At 43.4% G+C, this 19,060-nt stretch overlaps 3 protein-coding genes across 3 annotated transcripts in view; 2 read left to right on the top strand and 1 right to left on the bottom strand.

The window, feature by feature from the left end:
• The first annotated feature begins 104 nt into the window (after positions 1-104).
• IKKepsilon (I-kappaB kinase epsilon) lies at positions 105-2,766 on the top strand. Its single transcript, XM_017177548.3, has 5 exons — positions 105-279; positions 347-1,653; positions 1,713-1,788; positions 1,847-1,971; positions 2,039-2,766. Exons 1-5 carry the CDS (start codon positions 196-198, stop codon positions 2,616-2,618), a joined length of 2,172 nt encoding a protein of 723 aa, XP_017033037.1. The 5' UTR covers positions 105-195; the 3' UTR covers positions 2,619-2,766.
• A 25-nt stretch (positions 2,767-2,791) lies between these two features.
• Positions 2,792-4,230, top strand: LOC108082216 (uncharacterized). Its single transcript, XM_017177549.3, has one exon. The coding sequence runs from the start codon at positions 2,931-2,933 to the stop codon at positions 3,741-3,743; it is 813 nt and encodes a 270-aa protein (XP_017033038.1). The 5' UTR covers positions 2,792-2,930; the 3' UTR covers positions 3,744-4,230.
• The window catches only part of Hr38 (Hormone receptor-like in 38), a 33,356-nt gene continuing 18,468 nt past the window's right edge, over positions 4,173-19,060 (bottom strand). The window contains exons 2-5 of the mRNA XM_070284954.1: positions 10,893-11,221; positions 9,100-10,230; positions 7,888-8,983; positions 4,173-7,764 (exon numbers count right to left, since the gene is read on the bottom strand). Coding sequence (XP_070141055.1) covers positions 7,508-7,764; positions 7,888-8,983; positions 9,100-10,230; positions 10,893-11,221 — 2,813 coding nt within the window. The 3' untranslated portion in view covers positions 4,173-7,507. The remainder of the gene's footprint in view (positions 7,765-7,887; positions 8,984-9,099; positions 10,231-10,892; positions 11,222-19,060) is intronic.

The raw sequence follows: 19,060 nt of genomic DNA, 5'->3' as shown, positions 1-19,060 counted from the left end.
GAACTCTTTCCGATAGACGGGCTATCGACCTAAGACATAGGTTTCGGTCATGGCTAAGATGACTCTGCTATCGATTACACGGGTCAGTGGTATCGATAGATCGACTGCACTTGTTTTTGTTTTCGATGCAAGCAATTCGCAAAAATCAAAATAATACAGAAATAGTTAATTTAAGTGCAAAATAGAAGGGAAAAAATGTCTTTCCTGCGAGGCTCCGTGAGCTATGTGTGGTGCACAACCAGCGTGCTCGGGAAAGGAGCTACGGGCTCCGTTTTCCAGGTAAGGCTAAAGTGCTGTGGCTACGTTTTCCGCCTGACTCACTTTTCCATTTTCACCGATCCTATAGGGGGTTAACAAGATCACCGGCGAATCGGTGGCAGTCAAGACCTTCAATCCGTACAGTCACATGCGTCCGGCGGATGTGCAAATGCGGGAGTTCGAGGCCCTCAAGAAGGTCAACCACGAGAACATAGTGAAGTTACTGGCCATCGAGGAGGACCAGGAGGGACGTGGCAAGGTGATCGTGATGGAGCTCTGCACCGGTGGCAGCCTCTTCAACATCCTCGACGACCCGGAGAACTCGTATGGACTGCCGGAGCACGAGTTCCTGCTGGTGCTGGAGCACCTGTGTGCCGGAATGAAGCATCTGCGAGACAACAAGCTGGTGCATCGCGATCTCAAACCAGGAAATATTATGAAGTTTATCTCAGAGGACGGGCAGACTATCTATAAGTTAACAGACTTTGGAGCTGCCCGTGAACTGGAGGATAATCAGCCCTTTGCTTCGCTGTACGGCACTGAGGAGTACCTCCATCCAGATCTCTACGAGCGAGCAGTGCTTAGAAAGTCCATACAGCGTTCTTTCACTGCCAATGTAGACCTGTGGTCGATTGGAGTTACCCTGTATCACGTGGCCACCGGGAATCTGCCTTTTAGGCCCTTCGGGGGACGAAAGAACCGTGAAACCATGCACCAGATCACCACCAAGAAGGCTTCTGGCGTGATTTCCGGCACTCAGCTGTCCGAGAATGGGCCCATTGAGTGGTCAACCACCCTGCCACCTCATGCTCATCTGTCGCAGGGATTGAAAACGCTGGTGACCCCTCTCCTGGCCGGACTGCTCGAGGAGAACCGAGAGAAGACTTGGTCTTTTGATCGGTTCTTCCAGGAGGTGACTGTTATCCTGCGCAAGCGCGTCATCCATGTGTTCTACACCAATCGCACAAGCTCCGTGGAAGTGTTCCTTGAACCCGACGAGCAGATTGACAACTTCAGGGAGCGCATCTTCCTGCAGACGGAGGTGCCGTTGGAGAAGCAAATCCTGCTGTTCAACAACGAGCATCTCGAAAAGAAGGTCACTCCGCGAACGATAGCTAAAGCATTCCCTGCCACCACCACGGAACAGCCAATATTCCTATACAGCAACGACGACAACAACGTCCAGCTACCGCAGCAATTGGATCTGCCAAAGTTTCCCGTATTTCCACCAAATGTTTCGGTGGAGAATGACGCCAGCCTGGCTAAGGCAGCGTGCAGTGTGGGCCACGAATGCAAGAGACGTGTGGACATCTTCACGTCAATGGATATACTCATCAAGAAGGGCGTGGAGCACTTCGTAGAGATGCTAATTACCACACTTACTCTTCTTTTAAAGTGAGTTTAAATACCCTTCTGTCTTACTTTAATTTCATAAAATATTTTTGTTTATAAAGGAAAACTGAGAGCTTTGAAAACCTGCTTTCCACAGTAATTGATTATGCAGATGTGGTTCAGAGCATGGCCAGAGTGGTGAGTTTTGTTTTGCTCCTAATCTAGAGGATATATTTTTAAAACCTCGATCTCTTAGACCAAAGGGGATCAGGAACTGAAGGCCCTGCTGAGTGCTTTGGAAACCGTCAAGAGCGATTTTGATGGAGCCGCCGATGTGATCTCGCAACTGCACAAACATTTTGTGACAGATGATGAACTAAAGTGAGTTTTTCGCAGAATAGGAAACTCTGATTCCTTTCTAAAACCACAACATAATTATTTACCTTAGCGATCAATGGTCATCTTCTATGCACGGCAAGAAATGTCCGTGTCGGACCAGAGCCAGCGCCCAGGCCAAGTATCTTGTGGAGCGGCTAAGAGACTCCTGGCAGCATCTACTCCGGGATCGCGCCACTCGCACCCTGACCTACAACGATGAGCAGTTTCATGCGCTGGAGAAGATCAAGGTGGATCACAACGGCAAGCGCATCAAGGCGTTACTACTGGACAATGTTAATCCCGCTGTGGCTCAAATTGCCGAATGCCTGGCGGATTGGTATAAATTGGCCCAGACCGTCTATCTCAAGACGCAAATCTTGGAGAAGGACGTGCGAGATTGCGAGCGAAAGCTAAACGGTATTCGCGATGAACTGTATCACATCAAATCGGAGCTAAAACTGGACGTGGACACCAAGACAATAAACAACAATAATCAGCTGGCCAAGATCGAGGAGAGGAATCGGCTGAGGGTGATGCAGCAGCAGCAGCAGGAGGTAATGGCTGTAATGAGAACCAACAGCGAGATAATAAGTTTGCTAAGCAAACTGGGGATTGGTAAAGGGATCGGAAACGGAGGCCTTAAGATGTGATTGGAGATTCAAGAGCTTAGCTATTAAGTATTTGTCTGACCTTGTAAGTCGGCAATAAATCTTTATAAAACATAATTTTATAATTATTTTTGGGAGATCAATTAGCGACTAAATCTAATAGTAAATAGTAAACCTAATTTTAAAGTTCCTTATTTGAATTTCATTTGCACTAAGTCGATAAATCGATTGCGATACCGATAGCTCGATGGCTGCTGTTAAATAACAAGCCTCGCACGGTCACACTGCCGCTACCGGCATTTGATTTGTTTTCGTTTGTTTTGCTTTTTTAAATAAAAAGATGCATCCACCGCCATGCTTCACGTTCTAGACGTAGTAGTGGACTTTCTGGGTGCTCGCCTACTACGACCACTGACCAGCGTGATCGATGCGGTGATCTCTGGCGTCTATTACTTCCTGTGGGTCAGCTACTTTATCGGGTACTGCCTGGTGGAGGGAAGCACACGAGCATGGAATTTGGTTAGGTGCGCCGCAAGCGAGGTGTATCGCCTCTACTGCGACCTGTGCTACACCACCCAGGGTGTGAGTGAGTACTTTTACGGAGGCGCTACCTCCGGCCTGCGCAATGCCCGGGATCTATGTCAGTCCGTGGGACTGTTCCTCTGCAATCTGCTCATCGAACTTGGCAATTGCGTACTGTGGCTGTTGATGCTGCTGCCGAGGATCATCGCACACATCTTCGACTGCGTCCTGGAGTTCGTGATGCACTCGATTGTGGCGCGCGGCCTAAGCCTGCTGAACACTGTTTTTCGGCTCTCCATAGGATTGACGCTGCTCCTGGTGCTCTACATGTTTCGACGTTACGTTTACCTTATGCTCATCTACCTGCTCGAGCGCGCCCGCTTCGAGATCTCAACGAAGACGCAGATCGTATACCTCTGGACCGATCAGCAGTTGACGCGCTTCATTGAAAACGTGCGCAATGAACCAGTGAACGCTGGAGGAGTCTGTGTGATTTGTATGGAGCGCAGCAGAAGCATCGTCATCATGCCCTGCCGGCACCTCTGCTTGTGCAAGCAGTGCTCCCAGCAGCTACGGCTGCGCTTTGAAAACCGCTGTCCTGTCTGCCGCAACGACATCCTCTCATTTCTCCCAGTCTACTTGTGAGGATTAATATATTTTGTACATAGAACGTAAGTGTACCTAAGACTGCCAATTGGAACTTAGTAAATAAGATGACTTATAAATGTAATATCTGGGGTAATATAGTTTCAATTCTAAAAGGCCAAAAATGTGATGTTAGGAGAACAGACTGGTCCTTAAACTATCAGTAAAGGCTTTGTAAATTTGGAAAGTAAGTGAAATAAACGACCAAATTCTAAACTATAAGATTGTGTACAACGTATAACTAATACTAATACTATCTTCAAGACTTCATCCACACCGCCACAGAAATAACCAAGACAAGTAAATTATTTTCTGTATTTATTTCAAACCAATGAAAATATACGATTTGTTTTGTATACATTTATGTAAATACGGTTTGGTTTTTCGTATAACTAATTTGCTCAAAAGACAGATAGAAAAAACGTAGTTGGTTGTTTTGTCTGGGCTTATACAACTTTATTAAATTTATATTAAAATCGAAATGAAATGATTCGCTTTGCTTGGTATTGTGTATTGCATAGGTAAGTGAATTGCAGGATATACTCGTGTGCTTATCTCTCGTATGCGTACCGCTTGGTTATTTAACAGGTAAATGAAACGATCAAATTAGAGTTAAATTACACAACGGGCTATATAGCTATAATCGGTATCATCTATCAGATAGATATATGTTAGTGTATACATATAGCGTCTTTAGGTTTCACCTCTTTCTCTTCTTTACTTTCATTGCTAGTAGTAGGCGCATAACTGGGTCTGGGATATAGCTTAACTTGCTAGGTCTGCTGTGTGTGTGTTGAAGATATAACATCGGCTGCTTCTTTACGAATACATATATAACATTATGTCTCGAAAAACTTCTAGTTAATGCTATGTAAATTTAATTTGTGCCAATTTCTTGAATCTGTTTTCTTTTCCGTCGTATAAAGCTTTATGCGCTGTCTCTAGCTTAAAACTAACTGTTACATAGTAAAATATATATGTATATTAATGTGTATATATCTTTTTCATAGCAATATTAAAAAGTTCTCTCGTTTAAAATCGTTTCATCGAAAAATTTTACTCTGTATCTGCTATATTTATGTTTCAATTTGTAACTGTATCTCAAAAATATGAATCCACACACTTGACATTCACGTAAGTAGTATCTATTATGTCTATTATGTATGCATTTATAAAATTACAAAAGAACATTAAACCAAAATATATGTATATGTATATGCTCGCTCCGGTATGGCCTTATCCAGCTATATAGCTTTGCGCCAGAAGTAACTACTCGTAACTTGTAAAAGTTTTCGCTCTATTCAAAATATATATATGGTGTAAATATGTATGTATGTAGGTCTGATGTTTCCATGCTGTGTAGGTACAAAGTAGGTTACTATAGCTAGATATATATAGTATATTCATAATATTAAATATATATATTCATGTGCATGATTGATATTCAATGTATTCATTGTTTGTAACGGCTAAAAAATGGCATCGCTTTGAGGGTTTCGAACCCGAACCTATCTAACGTCTCGTCCCGTTTCAAACTGTTTTGGTCACCTAACTGTTCCTATTTTTTGTCCTGTTTATTCCCGCTCCTAACCGTTACAAGCTTAGGCTTAGTTTTTAGCTTTAATAGTTTATTCAAGGTGCTTCATGTCCTTATGAATTATTGCTCTATATGGTTTCGCTTAGGATTTATATCTGATCAGATCGGATTAACTGATGAAAGATAAATTTGAAAAGATTCTCTTGAACTCTGAATGCTTTAATATTATCTGAGATAATGTCAGTTAATAGGAATTTAGGGATACTTTGATCTGATACCAAAATAAATATGTATGTTAGGGCATCGGGAGTCCATGAGAATCCCTTTAAATCGGCTCTCATCACATTAATTCGATTCATGTTGGTTTTTTTTTGTTTAGCTTCAGCTTAGCCGCAAGATCATGGTTTATATTCTTATCTTCATATACTATTAGCTTGGCCTAGTTCTTCTTAAAGACGGTACAAAATCTAGTTGTCGAACATTGGATGTGCTACATGTACAATAATTTAATAATGATCTATCTAGTTGTATAGTTAATGAAAAAATTTATTAAACATCTCCCGTCTGCCCAGGCATGCCGATATATATTTAAAATAGATATAGTAACACTTGGGTCTCTGTTCTACGTGCACTCGAAAGCTAGAAGAGATATGTTATTCACATTGGTTTTTTCTTGTGTTTGTAAACATTTAGTTATAGAAGTCTTGAATTTTACACTTAGAAAATGTCTTGCGTTAATACAAACGTTAATTGGAAAGTGGCTAAAGGCTGGTACTTTTGAAATTTCCTCATAACATGCATACATTTGAAATATTTGCTATCTAACGATCGATTTATTTTCTCGCCATGTTTTGTTATCAAAGAAAAGTTCTACATATAAAATAAACCATACAAAAGTTGGACATAAAAATATATATTTATGCGTGTATACGTATTATAGACATACATATATACATATATAGATGTATATATATATATAGAGTTCAATGCCAATCTATCACAAAATCACATAGAGGGGTTTTCTATCGAAATAACACACACATAGAGATAGAGATAGATCCGTCCGTCGATCATCTTGCGTTTCTTTGAGAACTTGGTTTTGTTTTCAGATTAAATAAAGGTTTCTCTCGTTTAGAACGTACTAACTATGGATTTACAGACGTGTATAGGATTACCGAATACTGGGGCTTACTCTATAGAATATTTCATATATATTTTATGTGCTTATATCCTACCTTACTCACTAGCTTGTGTGTTTGTGTGCAACTCTCTCTGTGTCAGACACAATCATCACAAAAAGGTACTTAAACTCTCAGTGTGCACTAGTCGGTGCATAATCGTAAATCGAACAGAATAGTCCTTAGGCTAAATTCAGAGATTAAACTATTAGGAGCCTTAGTCTACGAACTAACAGAAATTCTTGGGTTCGGGGATATCAACTATATGCGGGGGCCTATATATACTGGCTAACGGCAAGCATGGCATTGCTATTTGATATGATAGTTGAGCTCCACAAATTGGAATTGGGATCTAAAAGTAATTTCGAAAATACATGCTTTACTTTGGAAAGTCTGAGATAAAAGAAGTGGCAATTTATTCGTCAAGGTATCCTTATCCTCCTCCGATTTGTGGAAACTGTGTCGGGTTATTTATCAAGAGAACTGCCTGGTTTAATCTAAGGTATAAATAATATAACTCTATTGGCTGCATGCTTGTCTTTATTTATTCCTTTTGTTTTCCTAAAAACAATTGACTAGAAGTTAGCAAAAAGGCAAGAGAGTCCGTCTGGTTTGAGCAAGCTTTGAGAGTCCGGGCTTCCGAGGGATATTGTATAAGCCGCCGTGTCCATTGCGTGCGCATTGATTTCGACAGTTGAAATGATACAATTTAACAATTAACGTCAACAAGTTGTAATTTCCAGCCCTGACGAGTCACGCAGGAGCTGATTTTGCAGCGGAAACCCTCTCTTAAATATTCATGTCCGTAATTATCCGAGGGGTGTGTGTGTTGTCTTGCCTATCTAGCCCTACTGTATGTCTAGAGATATGGCCTGGGTCTGCGTTTTATTTCGGTTTTCTTGTTTCAGTGAGATTTTATTTATTTCGGGCTCTACTAAAGCTAGTTGGGGGTTACCTGTATATACTATAAACTATATCTTAGGGGGCATAACTTAGGGCTAGTTCAAGGAAGCAAGGTTGTGATGATACGCTTGGTGATGTTCGATCGCCTAGAAGGGCAATGTAGTGACGAACATATTCTCGATGAGAGCCGGGGCCGGTACCAGATCCTCCAGCTTGAGATAGAAGATGCGCTGCAATCCCTGGACGCTGAGGGAGCGCAGCTCGGGCAGCTTCCCCAGCAGCCGGCTGAAGTAGTGTTGCTTCTTCTGCGCCTCGGCATTGTAGGTGACATGGTCGCGCAGACTGCCAATGATCTTCATCTGCAGCTGCTCCACCTTCTTCGGCTCCCGCAGGCCATGGCGTTCTGGGAATTGATTTAAAAGGAAATAAGTCAATAAATAATTGTGGTAAATGAGGAATATTCATGTGACATTGGATGATAGCAAGTTGAAATGCGATGAATATTTGGCATCTTGAGGTTACCCACCTGTGATAAGGGTGAGGGCGCAGAGGCAGGCGAAGGCGGAGATGTCGATCTCCAGGTTGTGCAGGCTGTGGCTGAACTCCATGATGTCGTTGAGCCATTCGCCGAAGGATCGCTGGCACTGACTGCGATGGAGCACCGTTCCGTTGCAGAAGATCATCTTGGTGTCGTCGCTCCTGGAGCGATACGACAGGCGCAGCACAAACAGCTCCAAAGAGGCACTCTGGAACAGCAGCTCCTGATCCTCGGGCAGGAGATCCAAGTAGCCGGGTATCTTCTCGGCAAACTGCTTGATCACGTCCACGGAGCTAGTCAGCAGGTGGTAAAACTGCTGCACCTTGTCTGCCTCGCTCATCGTGTGCTCCTCGTAATGGGTGTAATCCAGGCAGGAGGGATCGGGTGTGGTGTCCACATGGCTGCGCACCAAGGCCGTAATCAGCGAGATCGGCGGCGAAGGCGGCGACTCCTGGGGAGACTTTGGCTTCGAGGGCAGTCGTCCCCTGCGTCCCTTCAGCGAATCAGTTCGCACCACTTCCTTGACCATGCCGACGACCAAACACTTCTGGAACCGACAGAACTGGCAGCGGTTTCGCCGCCTCTTGTCCACCGGGCAGTTCTTGTCCGCCAGGCAGACGTACTTGGAGCCCTTCTGCACCGTCCGCTTGAAGAAGCCCTTGCATCCCTCACAGGTTCGCACTCCGTAGTGCTGGCAGGCGGCCGTGTCCCCGCAAACTGCGCACAATTGCGATGGAGCCTGCAGGAGCCGGCCCGCCTGCAGATCCGCACTAGCCGGCGAACTGGCCGCCGAATTTGGGGCCGAGCTTAGCTGAAGCGGGTGAGCGTGGGCATGGGTGTGCCTCTGGCCAAGCGTGATCTTGGCCAACTTGGGACTCTGGGCAGAGGAGCCGGCGGGCGAAACGGTTCGCTGCACGGGCAGCGATGCCCGGCGACCAGGCGGAGTACCGCCTAGCGAAGGCGAGGAGCCCGAGGAAATGGTGGCAGCCGCTGCTGCTTCCACGGCCGCTGTGGCCGCCGCCAGCTCGGAAATCGTGGGGAAAGTGGGCAGCGAGTAGCGCTCGCCATTGTGCGAGGTGTAGTTCTAAAAGGGTTAAAAAATAAATTAAAGGAGTTAAGTAATTATTTTTAAGCTGCATTTTTTATGAAAATAGAAAAATCTAATTTAGGGATTAGGTTTAAGGATTCAGTGCTACTCACATGTTGCTGGTAGCTCTGCTGCTGCTGCTGCTGTCCGTAGAAGGTATCGGTGGCGCCGACTCCATTGTATTCGTACAAGGAACTGGCCGAGGAGCTGGGCGAAAGATTGGCGCTGGCATTGATGGCGTTGAAGTGGCCATGGTAATTGTAGGCCCCGCTGTTGTTATTGCTGCTGTTGCCATTGGGATGCGACATCTGGGATTGGGACTGCGACTGCGACTGGGTCTGGAGAGTGTGCAGTTGCTGGAGCTGTGAGGGTGCCGGCGGACTGGCGCTCCAGCCGCCGGATAGCGGCGGAAAGCAGTCCTCATCCATCTTGAGGGTCAGCACCTGATCCGTGGGCGTGGGAGCGGTTGTGGAGGAGGGTGCGCTAGTTGAGCCCGAGGCGGAGGCCTGCTGGGGGCTGCTCCCGCTGCTGCTGTTGTACTTCAGGGAGTAGGTCTCCTGGAAGCTGGGTAGGCTGCTGCCGCAGGACAAGGGCCCACCGATGGGCGAGATCAGCTGGAGTTGCTGCTGCTGCTCCTGGTGTTGCTGCTGCTGCTGTTGTTGTTGGTGGTGCTGCTGCTGGGCGTGCAGAGCAATTGCCGGATCGCTGCTAGAACGCAGACTCAGCAGACAAAGCTGCTGCTCCTGCTCCGAGCTTAGCTGCTGCTCCGGGATCGAGGACAGGCGCTTGTCGCGCAGGCAAGTCAACTTGGTGAGGTTCTCGATGGAGCTGGTCAGGTCCTCGGCGGGGTTGTCCGGATAGCCGCTGGTGGTCGGCGAGAGCAGGGAGTTGTTGGAGTCCGAGGGGAAGAAGAGATCCGAGAAGAGTTCGCTGTGGGCCACAGCCGAGTCGGTCAGGTTGCTAATCAGCTGATCCTCCTCATGGGAGAGCAGCGACTCCGTCTTCAGCAAATGTTGCTGCGGGCTCACAAGTTGATGCTGCTGCTGGTGTTGCAATTGCTGCTGCAGTTCCAGTTGCTGCTGCTGCTGTTGCTGCTGCTGCAGATGATTCTGCTGCTGCTGGTGATGCTGATGGAGGAGATGATGGTGGTGGTGGTGTCCAGCTGCGGCTGCCGACGTGGTCGTGGTCGTCGTAGCGGTTTGCGTGGAGAAATTATCGAAGGGCGACAGCGAACTAAAGGAGCTCTGCAACGACAGACGGTTCGGAGACGAATGAGTTCCTGTTCGAAGCATTCTCGCCTAGGTATCCTAGCCCTGCTTAGCAATCCTAGCATATCCTAGCCCTGAGGGTGGAGTCTAGTGCCTTCCGAGGCGACATGCGCACTCCCCACCGCAGCGCCCATTGGCTCTTGTGTGAAAAGCAACCCCTAAGGCTGCGAAAACTGTTCTTTGCTGATTTCCTAATTGGTTATGGTTATGTCAAAATGTTTTCCAAACATTTATACTCATCCAACAATAGCTGTCTAATTGCTGGTGGAATGGATATCCACACCTCACCACCGCAACACCTTGACTCCACTCAGAAGGAGTCAACACTTTGCAGCTGCCAATTAGCACTGCCATTCATGTTTTCGGCTTGGGAAATTTGCATAGTTTTTTCCTCACTTTAGTTAAGGTTTATTTTTTCTACATCTCAGTGGGAGGTTCGAAATTTTAATACAAACAAATTAATATGCATTTTGAAAGATGCCATTGTTTGGGACATAGATCCAATAATGTTTGCATTCGCTTTTAAAAAGTAATGCTAGAAATGCTGTTATTGCTTGGAATTTATTTATAATGGATAAATATAATAATTATATAGACAGATATATATCCTATTAAATCAGTGTCCAAACTGAACTTACATTGGGTTGCAAAAGTAACATGCTTGTTGTCGCTGGGTTATTAAGCCTCACTTGGCTGATTTTGGTTGTTTGGATTGCTGCTGCTGTCGTCGCAGTGGCTGTTGCTGTCGCAGCTCCTCCTGTTCCTGCTGCTGCTGCTGATGTTGCTGCTGCTGTTACAGCAATTTCTGCTGGTGTCGTAGAGGTTGCCGCGGTGGTGGCAGCTACTGTTGCTGCCGCGCTGTCGCTGTCGTTGCTGTCTGTTTTCTCGCCTTTCAATTTCCCCAGCAGTTTAATTTTCCTCGGCTCGCTGACTGATGTTGCTGCTGCTGCTGTTATTGCTGCTGCACCTGCAAGGATATTTCAAGGGGAGAGCGTAAGTAAGGGGCGCTTAGCTATTTAGAATATGCATAAAAAAAGCAGAGAGTCAAGCGGGCATGAATGCCAAATGGAGGCTCGTCTCCAGGGTGAGCTTAATGCTAAATGGTTGGTGAAATGCCAAAATCCGCATCAGATATATACGAGCAGATTCATATTGCTGCCGCTGCCGTGTGCTAATGTTGCCCAATTGTCTCGCGTTCCACACGCAAGCCCCGTATCGAATGTCTTAATTAGAAATGCTCAGCTTCAGTCCCATGCCCGCTGTCCACATAAATAAATATATGGATATATTTGTGGATATTGTGGATAATCCCAGAGGCGGCCGAGAGGCACCTCCTCATTGTGTCGGCGGCGGGGTTGGCCAAGAGGTGAGCTCACGTTGCAACCGAGATGAAGCCACCAAAAAATCACAAAAAAAAAAAACAAGAAACAAAACCTAAACGAGGATCACATCTCCATCGTTCGGTTAATGCGGCACATAAAATGTAATAAATTGTGTTGTCCGATGCTGCACGTTCCTGTGGCTGGCTCCTCGGCCAACTTGCGGGTGTTCGGCTTTTGATTATAATAAATATTTTGGCGGATTCGCCGCCATTCGCATTGCAAAATGCCTGCTAAAGTTCGTTGAGGCGATGCGAAATCATTTTTCATAATTTGCATAATTTAAGCTTTTGTTTTGAAAGGAAATTGGAGTTGGCATTCCTTACAGAATAATGTACTTACGAAAATGAATCTAAATTTTATTTAAAATAAAATTAATATCCGAATCGCCCTTATAGCACCCATAATTTTAAAAAAATCTCATGAACTGTCAGCAGTTTCCATTAACCATTAATTAAATCAGTCAAATTTCAACAAAACTATTATTCACACATGCTCATATTTCGCTAATCAGCCGTTTGTCTCTATATATTTTGTGGCTAATCTTTTTCCAGCGATTTTTCAGCAACTTCAGTTGACTCCTGGCCGCCTGACTCTTTTGACACTTTTTATCTGCGAGAATTAGTTAAAAAGCGGCAACACGAAAATAATAATCATAGCCCACAAGATTTTATATATATTTTTTTTTGGGTTTTTTGTATTTCCTAACGTGTGGTGGTGTCTTGGCTTGAATTTGACAAATTAATAAATGATTTGGCTGGAAGTTGTTGTTATTATGGCGGCGTCTGAGGGGGCTGTCGTGTCAGTTGTCTTGGACAAAACATAAAACAAAACAGAAAAACGTGGACACAGTTCATAGAGGGCAGTCATAAAAAAAAAAAAATAATGGAAAGATGTATAGATAAATACACATATAAATATATACCATTCATATATATTCATGATAGGTGCATGGTAAACATTAAATTATGTTTTTGGTGGGAATTAAGCATTAAAAACTAAGTGGAATTAAAGATGCCATGGCACTTTAAGCTATAAAAATAAAGTAAAGATTCTCGTAGTGGCTGGGAGCAATTATATTTTCCCCATAAAACACCCATAAATCATTTAAACATCTATTAGATCTCAGAATCGATTTTCCGATTCGACTAGAATTTCAAGTTTTTCCAGAAAACAAACAAAATATTTAGAAAAACAACCAAACGCATAGCTTGCCACTTAGATGATTAAGCATTGCACTTTTTTGGCAAAAATATGTATAAAAACTCCGACTGAGAACCATATTCACATAACTGGTGTGTTCTATTGACGCTCCCCATTTTGGGTTTACTTTTTGGCAGTGACAAATATTCAAAACGCTGTCTGTCGGCATCGTCAGTCGCAGTTTTTGCCTAGAATGCCATCTTGATGGGAAAAAAAACCGTGTCAAATGCTAGCCGAAATGCAAATGAGAAATGCCTGAAGTAAACCCTAAATTGCCCGGTGATATAACAACTGTATCTTCTATTGCATTGAGCAATTAACTGACAATGGAGGAAAGGTCCACAGACTGGCTGGCTATTGCATAAATCAATCAAATTGTCTCTCACTTGGTCGCATCTCCATTGAGTAATAGATCCAATTTCGATATGAAACAGAAATTGGGTTTTCTTCTCTTCTTCGCTGTTTTTTGTTACTTTTTTTTTTTGCAAAAAAAAACTTTAAATACCAACCCCATTACCCATTAAGCAACAACAACAACAACAACAAAGATGGTTAGTACAACAATGAACAACAATTGATGAAAATCGACAATTAATAGTGAAAGTCTAAGGCCCAGACGAATCATCATCATCATCATCAAAGGTACTAGGGAACTGCAGGAAGTTGGCTGGTTCACGGGGTCTGGGGACCAAAGACCGAAGATTGGGGGAGACCAAAGACTGCAGTCTGGGGACTCCTCCATGTCTATTAGGCCATGGAGTCTGGCTTTGTCGCTGTCGTGGATTTCAAAGGCGATACCATCGAAGCCGCCAAGTTGCAGCCAAGAAAAACCTGCACCAAAATGAGTAAACTCCTTTGGCTGCACAGGAAAGAAAGCCGATCAAAATTGTTTAAAATAAATATAATATGATAAAAATTATACTTAAATAGAGAGTAGAATAGAGAGTAAAGAATTCTACTGGTTTGTTACTAATTAAAATCCCTTTTAAGTATTTATATTAATTTAAAATGATACAATTGAAATTTCTATAAAATCTTCTGAAACCTATCATGAACTATGCATTTTTCTCAATGTAACTGAGTGAACTGAACCCGAGACCCATTTGTATACTTCTCACAGATCTTCACACGGCAACGGCGACTGTTGCACCCACTGACTCAATGACTGAGTGGCCGGGCCGGGGCCATTTTGACCCAGCCGAAGAGCGGAGTCGTCTCCGAGACTCGCATTACCATTTCTTTGGGTCACTGCACAGCGATTCCCCTGCGTTGGTCCGTCAATTTCGGCAGATGCCTACATGTCCAGGTCCAGGTCCAGGTCCATTCATTGATCAGGCAACCAAACGAAACGAAACCCGAGACGAGGCACTGCCTCCATGGGGAGTTCGCAGTTCAAAGTACAGACTATAGAGTACGGAGTTAGGAGTTCGGTGTATGGGTAGCCCCAACAAAGCTTGCCAAATAATATGTATTAACGATATTATATAAAAAGAAGAAGAAAAACGAGCGAAAAAAATTAGCAAACTTATGCAATGGCCAAGAAGAAGCACGAGTGCAGGCAAGTCTCTTCGGAGGAGACTCCCCTCTTTTCGTCCACTTTATTGTAATAAATTTGTTAACGAGCCCCAGCCAGAAAGTCTCCCTCTCGTCGGGCCAAAAAGAAAAACAATTAGAAAACTGCAATTTTTCGGGGAAGATGTAGCCAGAAATCACCGCTCCGGCCAAGTCAAGAAATACCCAACCCAAATTACAAATTTCTTAATGTGCCTTTTTTGTCCGCTGGTTTTTCTGGCTTTGGTTCACCGATTTATTTGGTTTGGGGCCATCAAAGACAATGGTTAAAATGGTTAATCTTGAATGTTTATCGCGCTCACTCTTCCCGGTAGCATTTTTGGCAGTAGCCCACGGTAGTTTTTTATTCAGCATCTTTTCCTTTATTTCTATTTTTATTTTCTTTGTTCGCAGATCGAAGAGTTCAGCCTCAGCCGCGTCTTCGATGAATTGCTTTCTAAATGACCCAAGGCCATATTTGGAATGATATTTCATATTGATCTGGGAACCCAGTCGGGCCTTCTGGGCGGCGTCATTGTTTCTGGCTGCCTCACAAAATAGGTGTGTTTATTTATTATTAATAAATCGTATATATGTATAAAAAATAGCGAATATTATAAGTGTGGGAGACCAGCATCTTGGGTAATTCGCCCAAGGAACGTGACTTTTGACATGGCAAGGGATAGGGAAATATTGAATTCTCATTCAGGTTGAAAAGTATATATTTCTTGGAATCAAAAGATAGATAGATAGATCTTCCCTGAAATTTTAGCTTAATTAGCTTACAACACTTCTTGGAAATGGCATAATTACAATGTACTTCAATAGACGAGAAAGAGCTTTTCAAAGAGTTTAAATATTTAAGTGAATAAATAAATGTGCAACATAATTTGATTTAATTTGAAGTTAGTTTCAGTTTATAGTTGGAATATAAAATTGTGATTGAAACAGAGCCTTCGAAGAGTAGTCTTAGGCTTAGCCATCAGGAATACCCAGATATATGCTTCTTAGCATATAACTAATGGTAAGTCCACTTCAGTGTTGGTCGTTTAAATCAATTTTATGGGAATCTCCAAAGTGCCCAAGGAGCATAAATCATGGCGAGCATAAATCTAGCTGGCACCCAAGAAGCATGTGGTGGCGATAGATGTATCTATTAAAAACCCATAACCCCGCACAATTAAATGCAACTTGAAACTGTGTCAGCCATGTACACAATTGCAGATACGTTAACAGATACGTTAACAGATACTTTGATGCAGATGCAGCGACAGATACAATATAGAACTATCCGTGGCAAAAGGTCAGCTCGGATTGGACATTGAAAGTGTTGGCTAGCTCAACCGTCGAGATGAACACAACTCAGGCATTCCGGCAACAGCATCATTAAAAGACAATAACAATAACAACATTGTTCAAGAATTTCAATTGAATGAGTCAAGAGCAGGGAAAAAAATAAGGAGAAAAAACGCTGAAATTGTCGCAATAATTCGTATAAATCTCTTTGCGCCACTTTGAATGCTAAGTAAACCAGCAGCGGCGACATCATCGTCATCGCTTTTTAATCGCTGCAAAAATTCATCGAAGGCCATCTTGGACATTTCATAGCACCCGTGCCCGTGCCCCTATCCGTGCGAGTTCCATTCCCCGCCGATTTATAAGCGAAATCCGAACGGATTGAAGTCATTTTTGAGCGCATCTCAACCTCAACCAGTTGCCCCCCAATCGGTGTGAGTGTATCTGGTATCTGCACACGGGCATCTCAATCTGTATCTGTATCTGCTTCTACATGTGATTGCACAGCAAACAAAAATAGATTGACTTTTTAAATAAGATAAAGAAACTAAAATTATAAAAATATAATTTTTATCCTTGTTAACGACATTGAAGATGGTTGGTTTCTTTCAAAATAATGGAGTATGGTTTCCAAACCGTAATAAAAATGAGCAGCCTCTCTTAATTCCCATTTTTCTAGGTGTAAATTTATGAGTTGGCTAATACTTGTGGCTTTGGCACTTGTCGCCAACTGCAGATGCTCTGGGATCGTGGCAATGGGTCAACTCTTCGCTGCCCAGTGTCCACTTTGCCATTATGCAAAAGCGGATTCGTTAAAAAAATGAATAAAAAATGATCATAAAAAATAAGACAAGCTAAAGAGGAAAAAATCCATTGCAACCCGAGCTGGTTAGAAGCGCTGCTACGACATTTGCATGAAATTCTCATAAAAGAACGTGGCCGCTAAGGTGTTTTAGCCGGGAACAGTTGCAGATGCCTCCTCGATCGCCCTGCTCGTTCGCATTGTGTAAACTGGTTTAATTGAATTGTTATATCATCAGCCTCATCAGCATGAGTTCTCTTCATCGCAGTCTCGCCGAGAGGTACCCAACATGAGTCAAGTCGGCGGATGAATCTAAATATAAGTGTCTCTGAATAACTTAAGATGGCCTGACTTAATTTCAATGATGACTGGCCTGCGAAAAAGTATTTGATAATATTTGAAAAGTGGTTTAATTTAGATGAAATGCAGTATTGATCTAATTTTGATGGCTAAGAGGGGGAATATGTTTGAATTTAATGGGTTATGTCCTGGCCAAAGAACGAATGAATAATTAGGGGTTACTTTAACACAAGACTTGTGAGACATGTGAGTTATCTAATTAAAAAGATCAGAGTTCACTGATATTCCTGCAAGACTTATAATATTTATAAGAAAGTATGAGATAGGGTAAATATCCCTGACAAAAGAAACAAATCCTTTCTGTGATATTACATTTAAATGGATAATTTCCAAATATAGTTCGAACATGATTCCCTCATTTCTATACGTCACCAAGTGATTGCCCATTTGGAAGACCCTCACCCTCAATCGATTCTCCACTCCCAGTCTCACTTCTAGTCCCGTTTCCAGCTCCGATCCAATCCCACTTCCAATACCGATGCGAATTACCCAGCCTCTGTCTTTTTTCTCCCCACATTTATTATACAGATTGAAGCCGCCTAATTTGCATGTTGAGCGGCGCCCCACCAAACTCGGCTCACCCGATGCGGGTCAAAGGTGCACGTGATGCTGCAGTGCATCAGTGAAGCTGGTGGTGCCAGTGCCTGTGCCTGTGTCTGTGCCAGTGCCTCCGACTGATTGACATGGCTGAGACAAAGATAAATAAGCTGCCAGTTTTGGAACGCCGCTTACATAATTACGGGCATGGAATGGATTTTCGTTCGCTTTCTGGCAAAGATATTTTCCGATCGGTTGCCAGGCGCATCTCAGTCGCGAATTAAAGCCACTAAAGAAGGTGCAGCTGGGGCTTGAGGTGGGAAGCTAAATAAAAAATATTTGGCACGGAAATAAACCGGAAATTAGTTCTTTTTATGATATTGGAATTATAATATAAGGTTTTTAGAAATATTAAAACATGGCAAATTTCTTTAGTAGAATAGTTTTGAGGTCTGAAAATAAACAAGTTAGAGTTATAATAAAACTTTAAAACTTTAAGAACATTTTAATTAATTTTCTTTTGCTTATAATTTACTCTCTGAATTTACCACTTTGTGGGACCACATTTTTGTTTTAACTGCACAATCCATCATTAGAAAAGATCAACATTTTTTACTGCTTATTGGCTTCTTATTGCCAGTTGCATTGTTGAGTTTTTTTCGCAAGTTTTTTCACTCGAACTCAGTGAAATATCAGCAGCTATCAAAACACGCGACGTCTGGCATAGTACGACTATCGACAGCGACTCCTGCGCTTTTTCGGAATCGTATTAGTGTTAATTTCGAGCTGGCTTCTCTACCCTTTTTTTTCTGATGCCCATTGTTGCACGTTTCGGTTTTTGGGTTTTTTTTTGGGGCTTTTTGGTTTTCGCTTTCGTTTGCCTAAGCAAACAGAGGGTTAACAGAGGGGAAGTTGAGTGGGGGGATCGCGGTTCCCAAATCGATTAACCCACCTCCCCCCGGAGAGCCGAAGAACCCCCCGAAAGTGTCGTAAACAAAGCGAGCAGCTCCGTGTTTTTCCCAGCAGGTTGCAGCAGCAAGCACAGCAAACACCAAAGGCAAAACATGCATTAAAACGCCAATATTGCCTTTTGTCTTGCCTTCGTATCTGCAAGATGCACCACTCCTCCCACTGCACTCCCAACTCGCCCAAGAGATCGCAAATTGAGCCTAACCCATATATTTGTCGAGGCTCCAACTCCAACTCCAACTCCGGCCCAGGCTCAAGCTCAGCTCCGGTCTCGTGAAGATTTGATTTAGTGTGAGTACGGGAAAATTGTTCGTTTCGTTTGCATATCTAAATTTGAGTTTTGTATCTGGCAGATACAATAGATTTATCTATTTGGGAATTTGCTTACCTTTGGCTGTTTTGGCACATGCACAAAGCGGTCCAAACGGCTTTATGGCCGGCTAATAAAATTGGAGATTCTTGGGAAAAACTTTGGCAAACAAGGATACGGTTTTTAGATGTTAGGGAGTACTTAAAAGATGTATTAAACACGTACTTCTAAGCTCTACAGCATGGTTAGAGAGACCTCATCTCAAGCCCTTAAGGCTTTTGTGATCTCATAAGTGTGCCTAATTGGGGTTACATTTTCTTTAGTCCTCATAACGCCATTTCCAAAGCCGTAAAACAAATCGAGTTACGCGCACGCCCCCTAAACGAACTTATCCTGGCC

The sequence above is a fragment of the Drosophila kikkawai genome, chromosome 2L (genome assembly GCF_030179895.1).
Source record: "Drosophila kikkawai strain 14028-0561.14 chromosome 2L, DkikHiC1v2, whole genome shotgun sequence".
Taxonomy (NCBI): Eukaryota; Metazoa; Arthropoda; class Insecta; order Diptera; family Drosophilidae; genus Drosophila; species Drosophila kikkawai.
This window is presented reverse-complemented; position numbering and strand designations above follow the sequence as displayed.

What these genes read in the sequence shown, in the direction of transcription:
- LOC108082216 (XM_017177549.3), top strand. Translation starts at nt 2,931, where the DNA reads ATGCTTCACGTTCTAGACGTAGTAGTGGACTTTCTGGGTGCTCGCCTA.
- IKKepsilon (XM_017177548.3), top strand. Translation starts at nt 196, where the DNA reads ATGTCTTTCCTGCGAGGCTCCGTGAGCTATGTGTGGTGCACAACCAGC. An exon ending in TTCAGAGCATGGCCAGAGTG is followed by an intron (nt 1,789 to 1,846) that starts GTGAGTTTTGTT and finishes TCGATCTCTTAG; the next exon opens with ACCAAAGGGGATCAGGAACT. An exon ending in GTGACAGATGATGAACTAAA is followed by an intron (nt 1,972 to 2,038) that starts GTGAGTTTTTCG and finishes TATTTACCTTAG; the next exon opens with CGATCAATGGTCATCTTCTA.